This window comes from Cetorhinus maximus, chromosome 17 (assembly GCF_964194155.1).
Source record: "Cetorhinus maximus chromosome 17, sCetMax3.hap1.1, whole genome shotgun sequence".
In the NCBI taxonomy this organism is placed as follows: domain Eukaryota; kingdom Metazoa; phylum Chordata; class Chondrichthyes; order Lamniformes; family Cetorhinidae; genus Cetorhinus; species Cetorhinus maximus.
Genome location: NC_135895.1, coordinates 68,349,168 through 68,362,452, shown reverse-complemented (window position 1 = coordinate 68,362,452; position 13,285 = coordinate 68,349,168). Strand labels below are relative to the sequence as shown.

At 41.2% G+C, this 13,285-nt stretch overlaps 1 protein-coding gene across 1 annotated transcript in view; it reads right to left on the bottom strand.

The window, feature by feature from the left end:
- The window catches only part of LOC144692680 (testicular spindle-associated protein SHCBP1L-like), a 104,628-nt gene that overhangs the window by 9,429 nt on the left and 81,914 nt on the right, over positions 1-13,285 (bottom strand). The window contains exons 6-7 of the mRNA XM_078561774.1: positions 3,387-3,492; positions 1,401-1,554 (exon numbers count right to left, since the gene is read on the bottom strand). Coding sequence (XP_078417900.1) covers positions 1,401-1,554; positions 3,387-3,492 — 260 coding nt within the window. The remainder of the gene's footprint in view (positions 1-1,400; positions 1,555-3,386; positions 3,493-13,285) is intronic.

Below are 13,285 nucleotides of genomic sequence, written 5' to 3'. Positions count from 1 at the left end.
ATAATACCCGAGGTTTGCCATCTCAGCCTCTCCTCACTCCTTTGAGGGGAACTGTCCACAGTTGTCACTGCCTCCATTACCTCCTCCTGTGCGCATCAGATTGTGCCACCTATTCTGTATGTGGAACAAAGCCCACCCTCATGAGTGTATCTGCACTTGTGGAAGGTGCCCAGGAATAAAATGGAACAGAGTCTTCATATGACATTGCATCCTGTGAGCTTTCCAGTGTCGCAGCAGACATGGTCTGTTCCTCAACAAAAACAGAATTACCTGGAAAAACTCAGCAGGTCTGGCAGCATCGGCGGAGAAGAAAAGAGTCGACGTTTCGAGTCCTCATGACCCTTCAGCAGAACTGAGTTGAGTTCTGCTGAAGGGTCATGAGGACTCGAAACGTCGACTCTTTTCTTCCCCGCCGATGCTGCCAGACCTGCTGAGTTTTTCCAGGTAATTCTGTTTTTGTTTTGGATTTCCAGCATCCGCAGTAGTTTTTTGTTTTTATGGTCTGTTCCTCATCTGCTGCTGTTGCTGTTGGAGAGAAATCATTGAAGTGAAACAGCTGCTCCTTCAACCAAGCTCTGGTGCCTCCCCTTGGTCAGGGGCTTCAATGGCGTTAAAGGCCTACATAGGTGCAACAGGCCACACACGTGATCTAGGGAATGAAAACAGAAATTGGTGGAAATACTCAGCAGTTTAGCAGCATTTGTGGAGAAAGAAACAGAGTTTGACGTTTTAGGTCAATCCTCTAAAAACAAAGTGAATAGAATTCAGTGATCAAGTGGTTGGGAAATAATGTAGTGCATTAAATGTAGAGCAACAAAGTGGGAAAATACAGTTTTCATTCTTCCATTCTCTTAAATGGCGTTCATATACCATTCCTTTGTTATTTTAGCAGAGGTATTAACATATATAAAATAAATGAGTTAATGTTTGCATTAAAATAGGAATGTACTTGAATACATTGAGTGTCAATTCCTAATATCCCAACAATAATTTTGAGGTTAAATTTCTGTACAATCTGCCTAATTACCAAAGCATTCAAAATCAAAGTTAAGATTGGCTGCCATCCAAGTGGCAAAACCACCTGAACATGGTGATTATTAAGAACTTTCCACAATTGAACTGGTGATTTTCCCACGATTTATTTTTATTTAACAGAGATTTTGCTTTGATTGAAGAGGAAACAGATACCTCAACAATATAATGTACAAAGATTCAAATGAAGCAACACCAGGGCAGGAAGATTATTAAGGATTATACTAGTTAGGAGCCTTCTATGCAATGGTTGAATTCTCTCAAATAGACTGTACCTAATTTTCTTCCATATTTATGCACCTCTAGTTGCAATTAGGATAAAATCAAAATCAATAATAAGAATATATATACATTGTTTCAAGACATACCTCTAATAATGATATCATCCGTTAGCATTCCAAATCCTGAGGCATGATATTCTCCTGGAAAAATTACCACTGTGTCACCACTGAAGCAATTGTCCAAGGATGCATCTAAGTTGTCATGTTGTTGAATTAGTGTATTAGCAGAGAAATCCTTAACCTGCAGAAAGCAAGCGTAACTATATCCATTTTCACTCCTATTTGAAACAAGGAAGCTATCAAATGAAAACATACTGCGGATAACGTAAATAATTCAAGAGCAAAAAGTGGAGCAGCCTATTTCCATGTGGAACAAATTAAAAAAAACACTGGATTGTCTATTTCAGTGTGCAACCTTCCTCATGCTTTGAGGATCAACCTCAAATATAAATAGGACATTGTGTCATCCACATGGGGATTCATGTGGACTGCCTCTAAAAAATTTTTATATTATTGATAGGTTACCTTTCTCCACTCTCATGTATGTTATAACCTTGTTCTACTTCTTCCTCATGGTTTATTTATGCCAGGGGAAGTAGCACAAAACATTGATTGTGGGTTTTGAAAACCTATACCTTTAAGAGCAGTACAGAAGCACTGATCGTAGTGAACCAGATCCAGACAGTAATGCTTAATAAAAGCATACACACTGCTTCAGATTATGCAGATAGTCACCAGAGGATCCCTCCAAAAAGTGGCCTACTAAAGCTATGGTTAAACAGCTCAATGATATTGGATGAGTACTTAAACCCAAAATTCTGCAAACTGAACTGTTAAAAATAAGAAGTAATTCTTTTGTTTGGAAAATCAGAGGTGACTTTCGTTCCTGTTTCCAGGGTAACTATGGTGTAGAACAATGCAGAGAAATTTTCTATTGAGGAAACTTGGATAGTTGAGCACCCAGCTTCCTGTTGCATTAAATCATTCACTGCAGCCATTCTGAGATATATCTACTGAGACATCATTGGCCTAATGGTTGGTTGCTCATGCTCTAGAGAAGGTTCACGGGACTGAGGTGGCCCTTGCCTCATATTAACTTGCTCCTTCGCAGCTTGGTGTAAGCTTGCATGTTCCTGGTATAGTGCTATTAGAGGCATGGCTGGATGCCTGGCATATGCTGCTGTCTTGAGAGACCGCAATATTATGCAGCTACGAATCTTGAATCTTGTCATCCCATTCATCACCATCATTATCATACCCTTCTCCTCCTGTGCTGCACTTTCCTATGGTGGATCTGCAGAAAAAGAGGGAAGAAGCTAAAAATGGGTGAACTTCAGCCTTTTGAACTAAGGAGAGGGAGAAGAGACTAGAAAGTTGTGGCTGTGTGGTACTTCACAGGGATTTCAGGATGAGGACGTGGGTGCTTAGTCAGTAGTTTGGGGTGAGGGGTCTAAAGGTGGGGATGCCCCTTCAGAGGAAAGAATCTCAGCCTGCTCAAACTTTCCTGATAGTTACATCCTTACAAAGCTGCTAACATTCTTCTAACTCTTTTCTACACCTTCTCTAGTGCTTCAATATCCTTTTTGTAGTATGGAGACCAAAACTGTACACAGTACTCCAAATACAGTCTAACCAAGGCTCTATATAAATTTAGCATTAGTTCCTTGCTTTTGTATTCCTTCAGAAATTAGCCTTAGTACTTTCTTTGCACTCTTTATGGCCTTATCAACCTGTGAAGTTACTTTTAGTAATTTAAATACTTGAATTCTCAGACAAGTTGCTGATTTAGTTTCTTACTTTCGAAGGATTAAGTGGCCTCCTTATGAAACGGAGATTAAACCTGTGACCTTGTCCTGTATGGCTCAGCATCACAAAGAATGGCACAAATAACAACTAAGCTATTAAGGTATTTCCAACAAAGAACAAACAATTTTATTTTTCACTTATAACAATAACATAGGTACATTATTAATCATGTACATTCATCAGGGCTGTTACTTGACATTTGCAGACAAAATGATGGACAGGTATATTTAAACAGTCAACCTAATAAAACAAACTGAAATAACTCACCATGTCAGCTGTCATCATTTTTGCCACAATATGAGTTACAATTTTTCCAGACGGTCGTTGTCCTTTTCTACGCCTCAATATTCGCGGAAAGAATGGTCCATGTGCTCTATTATCAACAAGAACAATGAACAAAAAGAACTGAATTCATTCTGTAATATTAACAACTTTGTATTTAGGTTTTCACATCACAGAAACACAGAATTCCTTTCTATCACAGCTCCTTTTGAAGAAACTTATATTTGTATAGAATTTTCCAGGGTTTAAGTCTATCAGGATTATCAAAGGCTTTTTCAAAATGGACGATGTTAATGAAAAAGTTGACATCTTTATTTGCAGCATTCTCCATAATATTGCAGAGTCCAAAGGTCTGATTGTTTCATATCTTTCCATACATTTTCTCATTGTCCGCCTTGTTAATTCTGTTTAGTAACATAGTAAAATTATTCACATTAGTTATGACAGTTTTTAATTTAAGTCTGGGTCTTCAAACAAATGCCTCATTAGCCCAGTCAGTATTTGGATCAGCAGTGGGTTTCAGAATGCTGAAAACAAAGAGAGAATAGAATCAGATCATAACGAGGAGGAAGTGTTCATATAAGAGTAAATTTATAAATCTGAAAAGTCAAAGCTGTAGAGCAAGGTATATTTGGGTAAAATTAAGCAGATTGCGTCATAGAGTTTAGTAATAGCAAGAGGGCATTAACAATTAAGGCCACATAGGGAAAAATAGTAAAAATTAATGGTGGTATATCTGGAAGAACTAAGTATTCATAATATGATAGATGAGTTAATGACACATACAGAGATAATAGGTTTAATCATGCAGCTATTACTGAGATGTGGACTGGAATTTCACAACCCCCTGGGAGAGAGCTAAGAGACAGGTGCAGGGGGGGGGGAAATTGGATGGAATGGCAGGATTGCCGTGCTCATTGCCTTCCCACCTCTGCTGGTATTTTACTAGCAGTGGGGTGGGTGGCAGACAGCCTGTCCGCCCTTAGGCCAATTGAGGACCTTCACTGGCTATTTAATGGCCTCTTCCTGCCACTGCTAGCATTTTACTCGGGCTTTGGGATTCCTTCTGATCGAGCATTCTATGGCCCACAGAGGGCGCACCCAGCTACGAGGGCCGTCTCTTCTGGAAGACACTCTCCTGCGCCCATGATTGACTTTCAACCCCGGCACCCCTCCTCACCAGAGCCTGCCTGATTGGCCCCAACACCACTTACCTGCACTTCGGGCCTTCTTCACAGTCCAAGGCCTGCTGCAGTCCCAGCAGCAACCACTGCTCCCGGTGGCTGCTAGGACCAAAGAGCTGCTGGCCATCCAATTGGCTGACAGCTTTTGAAGTCAGGACATCTTGCTTCAGAGGGGCAAAAGCCAGGACTGCAGGCAATTAATTGCCTGAGCAATGTAAAGCTGAGTCGTGGCTTACAGGGCCAGCGGAGGCAGGCTTGCCCTGATTTACTGGCCAGTGGGTGGGTCCACTGCCTCCATGTAAATTCCCAGTTGTGGTTGCATGGTTGACCAAGATTGGGGACAAAATATTCCAGGATATTTAACTTTTAGAAAAGACAAGCAAAATAGAAAAGCAGGTGGGATAGCCCAGAAAATAAAGGATGAGATAAAGGCAGAATGAAGAAAGGATCTTAGTGCAGAAAATCAGAATATAGAATCAATATGGGTGCAGCTAAGAAACAACAAAAGGTAGAAAATATTGGTGGGAATATTTATCAATCTCTTTACAGTAATCATAGTGTTGGAGTACAAATCAGGAAATGAGAGGAGTATGTAACAATGGTAACGGAATAACTCGGGGGACTTTTATCTTCATATAGATTGGGAAAATCAATTTGGCAAAAAGTACCTTGGACAGTTACCGTTTTTTTGTTTCTTTATTCATTCATGAGATGTGGGCATCGCCAGCAAGGCCAGCATTTGTTGCCAATCCCTAATTGACCTTGAACTGAGTGGCTTGCCACACCATTGCAGAGGGCAGTTAAGAGCCAACCACATTCCTGTGGACCTGAAGTCACATGTAGACCAGACCAGGTAAGGATAGCAGATTTTCTTCCCTAAAGGACATTAGTGAACCAGGTGGGTTTTTATGACAATTGACAATGACTTCATGGTCCCCATTACTGAGCTAGCTTTCAATTTCAGATTATTCCTTGAATTCAAATTTCACCAGCTGCTCTGGTGCGATTTGAAACCTTGTCCCCAGAACACTAGCCTGGGTTTCTGGTCCAGTGACATTACCACTACACCACTATCTCTCCCTAGTTGTTGAGGAACCAACCAGGAAATAGATTGTTTTAGATCCAGTAATTGTGCAGTGAGACTAAGCCTGAGTGAAGCTGTAATGTTCAAACAAGGGTCTTAAATTTAGACAAAACCTTAGACAAAACCAATTATGGAAGTTTGAGGGACAAGTTGGTTGGGCTAGATTGAGAGAATAATTAAAAGATATAACAGTAGTTGAGCAATGGCAACTATTTAAAGAAATAATTCATAATTATCAACAAATATGCATTCCCTTGAGGAATAAAAGCTCCAGTGGAAAAGTAATACAGCCATGGCCAACTAGAAAATTTTAGGGAGAGTGCTACAATTAAAAGAAGAAGCTTACAATATTCCCACAAAAGGGTTGTAAGCCGGAGGACTGGGAGTGTTTTAAAAATCAGCAAAGGACAACAGGGAGTTGATGGAGAAAATAAAATAACAGTAAACTAGCAGGAAATATAAAATGGATTGTAAGAACTTTTACAAGTATACAAAAGGAAGAGATTCGTGAAGTAAACATGGGTCCAGGGGAGACAGGAGAAATTATAATGGTGAGTAAGGAAATGTCTATCTTCATAGTAGAAGAAAGAAAAATATACCAGAAATTGTGGAGACCATGGGATCTAATGAGAGTAGGAACTTTAAAGTAATTAATATTGGTAAAGCAAAAGCACAGGAAAAATTAATGAGACTAAAAGCTGACCAATACCCTGAGCCCAATGGCTGATACCCTAGGGTTTTAAAAGAGGTGGCTGCATTGATAGTGGGTAGATTGTTTTAATCTTCCAGGATTCCTTAACTTCTAGAATGGTCCCATAGACTGGAAGGTAACAAACATAACCTGCAGTTCAAGAAAAAAGGGAGAGAAAAAACAGGGAACTATAGTCCAGTTAGCCTGGTATCAGTAGTGGGGAAAATTCTAGAATAATTAGGGACAGAGTAATAGGGCACTTGAAAAATCACAATATAATTAGGCAGAGTCAACATGGCTTTATGAAAGGGAAATCAAGTTGGATTCATTTGAGTTTTTTTAAGGTGCAACTAGCAGGGGAGATAAAGGGAACCAGTGAATATAAAAATTTGGATTTTCAAAAGGCAGACACAAGAGATTGTTAACCAAGATTAGGGTTCATGGGGTTGGGTATAGTATATTAACATGGGTTGAGGATTGATTAATGGACAATAAACAAAGAGTAGGGCATTTTTGGGATGGCACAGTGTAGCTAGTAGTGTTGCAAGGATTGAGGAAGAGTGCAATATATCCAGGTTTGCTGATGATACAAAGCTAGGTGGGAAACTGAGCAATGAGGAGCACACAAAGAAGTTGTAAAAGCATACAGACCAATTAAGTGATTGGGCAAGAAGGTGGAAAATACATAAAGCGGGGAAGTGTGAAACAGTCCACTTTGCTAGGAATAAAGGAAGAGCAAAATTTATTCGAAAGATGAGAGACTATTAAATTTTGATATTCAGAGGGATTTGAGTATCCTTGTACATGAATCACAGAAAGTTTATATGCAGGTACCGCAAGGGATTAACAAGGCAAATGATATGTTAGCCTTTACTGCAAGGGCTTGGCGTATGAGAGTAAGCAAGTCTTGCTGCCTTGCTGAGATCGCAGCTGGATTACTGTGTAGTTTTGGTTTCTTTACCTAAGGAAGTATGTACTTAATTTAGAGGGAATGCAACAAAGGTTTACTTGATTGATTTCTGGAATGAGAGGGTTTTCCTATGAGGAGAGATTGAGTAGAATTGGTCTAAATACTCTGGAGATTAGAAGAATGAGAGATGATCTCATTGAAATGTATAGAATTCCTTGATAGGGTAGGTGCTGAGAGGCTCTTTTCCCTGGCTGCAGAATCTAGAACGACCTGGTTTCACAATAAGGTTGGTCATTTAGAATTGAGATGGGGGGAAATTACAGGCATATTGAACTTTTTAAAGGAGGATTAAAAAAAAAAGATATACAAGCTAAAGCTGGCTGAGAATGTAAAGTAACCACTTTCTGGAAAATTCCTATGTGGATTAAACTTGACTGAATAGCCCACAGAGAACATGGAATGTTGCACCTAAAAAGGTGTCAAGGCCTACTTCAGACAGAGACACTTGAAAGGGAGAGAGGCAATGCAAAAGACTGAACCTTAATCTCCTGTGGCTGTGGAGACAATAGAGACTGATTACCACATCCCAGCAGAAGCCATCTTCTGTTGAGTGATATCTCAGAATGTGGAAATGATCCAAGTTGAAAGAAAGCAGGTTCTGGGCAAAAGACGTGTTTGTTTTTCCCTTCCAGGAATACACAAGAAAAGGAGTTAAAAAGCTAGCTGCAAACCTGATCTGGGTGTTCTAGTTCTGGGGTGCTTGTGTTTCTGTGAGGGTCACAGCAGAAGATCAACTAGGCATCACTACAGCTTGCAGGTAAAAGTCTCTATCTCTCTCTCTCTGTTGTTGGAGGCAAGTCAGCAAAGCCACCGTCAAAAAGGAAACAGGACAGCTCTTTCAGCTAACCTGCAGAACCAAATGTCTCCAAACCAACTGCTCAACGGTCAAAGTCAGCTCTTGATGACCGCAACGTTTCACTATCTACTCTTCACAGATAAGCCAAAGGCTGATTTGCATCTTTTTAAACTTTTATTTTTGGACTCAACTTCTCATTTCTGATGTGTGTATGTGTGTTGCATTTTTATTATTTTTTCTTGGGTTTTAGTAACCAATAAACTTCCTATTTCTTTGACTCAAGAAAGCCTGGTTAAATTGGCTGCTTCTAAAACATAAATACATTTGGACTGGGAAAAGATATCCACAAGGGAAGGAATCCTTTTTAAATTAACCTTGTTGCGACCAACCAAGGGGGTTGAATAAAGAAGGGGAGCCAGTTCATTCCTCCTCACCTGGGAGCATAACAAAATTGGGGTCCCGTTCGGGAAGTTAAAAATTTGGGGTATCTCGTCCAGGAGCATGACAAATTGGAGGACCTTGGCGGGGACTTGACGTAACACTGGATACACAGTCGATGAATATATTCAAGGCTGAGGTCAGTAGGTTTTTGGGCACTAAAGGAATTAAGGGATATGGGGATAGGGCAGGAAGGCGGAATTGATATAGAAGTTCAGCCATGATATTACTGAATAGCCAAGTAGGCTCGATGGATAATATGGCCTACTCTAACTCCTATTTCTTATGCTCTTATAAGAAGACAGCACAAACTTCAAGATCTTGGGGTCAATTTTAGTCTCCCAGCTAGAAAATATGAAATGGGCACGAGAAAGAGTCAGCAGGGAACCTTTTCTGAATCATCCTTTATTTGCATGGTTGAGCCAAAATGCCAACATGAATTGCAGTCTTCAATTGGCAGGTCCGATTAAAAGATGGCAAATCAGACACTGCTGCAGGTTCTTAAGTGACTGTAGGATCATAGAATTTTACAGAACAGGAGGAGGTATTTTGGCCCATTTTGCCAGTGCTGGCTCTTTGAAAGAGCTATTCAATTAGTCCCACTCCAAAGTTCTTTCCCTATAGTCCTGCATTTTTTCCACCTCAAGTATTTGTCAATTCTCTTTTGAAAATTACCATTCAATCCGCTTCCACCACTCCTCTAGGCAGTGCATTCCAAAGAACCTTAAAGGGGAAGTTCATTTTCTGTACCAAAATTTAGATGCAATATAATGGAGCTGGAGGAAGATAAAGGATAAACAAAGGATAAAGGCCCCTAAGATTTTCAGATACAGCCATGAGGATGTTGGCAGAGCAAATTCGGAATAGAGGTCTCTTTCTACACAGATGGCCAGCAGGTATCACGGGGAGATGGGGCATAGTGACAATGTCACTGGACTTGTAATCTGAAAGCCCAGGCTAATGCTGTCAGGACGCAGGTTTAAATCTTACCACAGCAGCAAGTGGAATTTAAATTCAATTAATTTTTTAAAAATCTGGAATTGAAAGCCAGGCTGGGATTTTCCGTGCCCACTGGTGTCGGGCATGTTCAGTGGCATGAGCAGACAATATGGCTGGCTGCATTTCCCACAATTGGACATGGGGATCCTCATTTTAATACACCTGCATATTATAAGGCCAGCCCACCTGACTCATTTTCCCTCCTCACGGGATCGTCTGCCCACGTCGGCGGGAAAACATGCAGATGTGTTTCACAACAGCACATAAACGACGTGCACCTGGCAGGTTGCACTTCGTTCGGGACTTCAAGGTTTATTTTCCTACCTTGCTTCGGTCAGCACTCACAGTCATCAGCGCCAGGCTTCACAGAAAGCACCACCTCACTTTTAGGGGGGCTCATGAGTAGGTCTCTACCTACCAGATCAGGCATATGTGGGTGGCTTTTCAATAGCTGCAGGACAAGGTATTGCTAGGGGAAGGGGGATAAGTGGCCTCAGACAAGGGAAGAGGCTGCAGGACGAAGGAGGGTATCCCAAGGTGTGTATGGGGGAACATGTTGATCTGTGCAAGTGATCTCAAGATGGTGAAGACTGAAGAGGCTGTCTCCAGAGGAGATGCGGCCAGATGGACATGTGAGGGTATGTGTGTGAGAATGGGTGGTGACATCCTTTGAGCTGGCAGTGAGTGAGATGCCAGTGAATGTGTGATGGGCTTGAGTGTGTGAGTTTAGAGTGATGAGATGGTTGCCATACCCTGGCTGCATGGATGAGATCATTCATCTTCTATCGGCATTGGATGGCCAACCTCTTCTGTGCAACATTGGCACTAACCATCGCAGCCACTGCCTGCCATGCTGGATTGGTGATGCCGCTGCCCGTCCTGAAGCCAGAGCAGGGGGTAGAGGACATCACGGTGGGCCTCCATGACGTCCAAAAGGCATTCCAGTGTTGTGTCATTAAACCTGGGGGCTGCAGTTTTTTTGCCTTTTGTGGACATCCTCCCTGTGGTAGTCATGGGCTGGAAGCAATGAGGTGGCTGGATTTTAAATATGGCTGGTGGGTAAAATGTTACTTGTTAACAATAAACACCACTGGTCAACCTTACAAGCCTCTGAACCTCTTAGTGAGACCTACTGAACAAACCCTTACAACATGATGGCAGCATATTGGAACATAAGAGCAGGAGTAGGCTATTTAGCCCATTGAACCTGCTCTGCCATTCTATATGATCACGGCTGATCATCCACTTCAATGCCTTTTTCCCACTGTATCCCATATGGGATATGCCTTTATGTCATTTGTATTTAGAAATCTGTCAAGTGCTGCTTTAGACATGCTGCTTTAGACATACTCAATGACTGAGCTTCTACAGTCCTCTGGGGTACAGAATTCCAAAGATTCACAATCATCTGAGAGAAAAAAAATCTCCTCATCGTGGTCCTAAGTAGTTTCCCTTTATTTTGAAATTGTGTCCTCTGGTCCTTGACTGCCCAGCCAGGGGAAATATTTTACCTGCATCTATTCTATCTATCCCTTAAAGTATTTTGTAGATTTCAGTGAGATCACCTCTTGTTCTTCGAAACTCTAGAGAATACAGTCCCAGTTTCCCCAATCCTCTTTCGATAAAGGCTAACATAACATTAGCTTTCCTAATTGCTGCAACTTCACTTTAGCTTTCAGTCACTTATTGACGAGAACACCCAGGAGGTCCCTTTGTACATCTACACTTTCTAAGCTCTTACCAGTTAAGAAATACTCTGCATACTGTTCCTCCTACCAAAGTTGATAACCTCACAGTTTTCCACCATTTTTCTTTCACCCATGTTCTTGCCCACTCACTAAGTTTGTCCAAATCCCCTTGAAGCCGCTTCGTATCTTCTTCACAACATACATTCCCACCTAGCTTTTTGTTATCTGCTAGCTTGGAAATATTACATTTAGTCCCCACATCCAAATCATTGATATATATTGTGAACAGCTGGAGCCCAAGTACTGATCCTTGCGGAAAGCGATTAGTCACAGCCTGCCAATCCGAGAATGACCCATTTATTCCTACTATCTTTTTTCTGCCTGTTAACCAATCGATGTCAGTATATAACCTCCTATCCCATTTACTTTAATTTTGCTAACCAACCTCTTGTGGGGGACTTTATCAAAAGCCTTCTGAAAATCCAAGTGCACTACATCCACCGACTCCCCTTTATCAATTGTTAGTAACATCCTTAAAAAGCTAACAGGTTCATCAAACATGATTTCCCTTTCATAAATCCATGTTGACTACGGCCAATCAGGTCATTACTATCTAAATGGTCCATTTATCACATCCTTTATAACAGATTCTAGTATTTTCCCTACTACTGATGTAAGGCTGACAGGTCTGTAGTTCCCCATTTTTCTCTCTTCCTTCCTTCTTAAATAGTGGGGTGACATTTGCTACCTTCCAATCTGAAGGAACCATTCCAGAATCTATAGGATTTTGGAAGATGATCACCAATGCATCCATTATCTCCATAGCCACTTATTTCAACACTCTGGAATGTAGAATATCAGGTCTTGGGGACTTGTCAACCTTCAGTCCCATTAATTTCTCCAAAACAAGCTTCTCACTAACACAAATTTCGTTCAATTCCCCATTCTCCCTAGTCCCTTGGATCTTTAATTCTGGGAAATTATCTGTATTTTCCTCAGTGAAGACAGACACAAAGTAATCATTTAGCTTCTCTACCATTTCTCTATTCCCCATTATAAATTCTCCTGACTCAGCCTGTAATGAACCCAATGAACAAATCCAGAACTGGAAAAGCTGGTGAAGGATCCCGGAGTCTGAAAAACTGAAAAAACAGCATCCTGACCTGACTGAAGTGCACGTAAACCAAAGACACAGCTGGAGATCGCCTAAAAATCTCCATTGCAGACATGGAGGCTGAAGGCCAGATGAAAAATCCACTGTGCAGCTAAAGGACTCCACCAAAGCACGTGGCGGTCCATTGTGAATCCCCATCAATTGCAGAGTCAGAGGACCTAGCACAGGTGAACAAAAATTCAGTTCTAAAGTTAAAATAGCCTTTAAAAGTTTTCAGGCCATTAATGAGTCACAGCAGTCCATTTCCTTAATCACCACATCCAGCCAGGGTTCAGAGTTGGCTCCATACCATGCAATGACCAAGTTCCATAAAAAAAAAAGTTTTAAAATTTAGCCAAAGTCAAATTGTCATTTAAGTGCCCTAAAATACTCCAAGAACGTTCTGAAGGGGCCCAAATCTTTGATTAAAAATTCTCTGCAAGAAATCAATCCCTTTGAGGTCCGGTCTGCGATTGCTGCGGGAGCCTGCCAAAACCCAACAAACGTGGGAAGAAGCATTAAAAAACGCTTATTGCAGTGCCTTTAAAAGTGAAAAAGCATTTAAAAGTTGTACTCCCCAGAGCTAATTTTGGTTAAATAGTCAGTTAAGCGACTTGGAGGGGAACTTCTAGATGGTGGTGTTCCCATGTGTCTGCTGCCCTTGTCCTTGTAGATGGTTGTGATCATGGGTTTGGAATGTGCTGTCTAAGGAGGCTTGTTGAGTTCTTGCAGTGCATCTTATTAATGGTGGACACTATTGCCACTGTGTATCGATGGTGGAGGGAGTGAATGTTTGTGGATGGGGTGCCAATCAAGCGGGCTGCTTTGTCCTGGATGGTGTCAAGCTTCTTAAGTGTTGGAGCTGTGCTCACCCAGGAAAG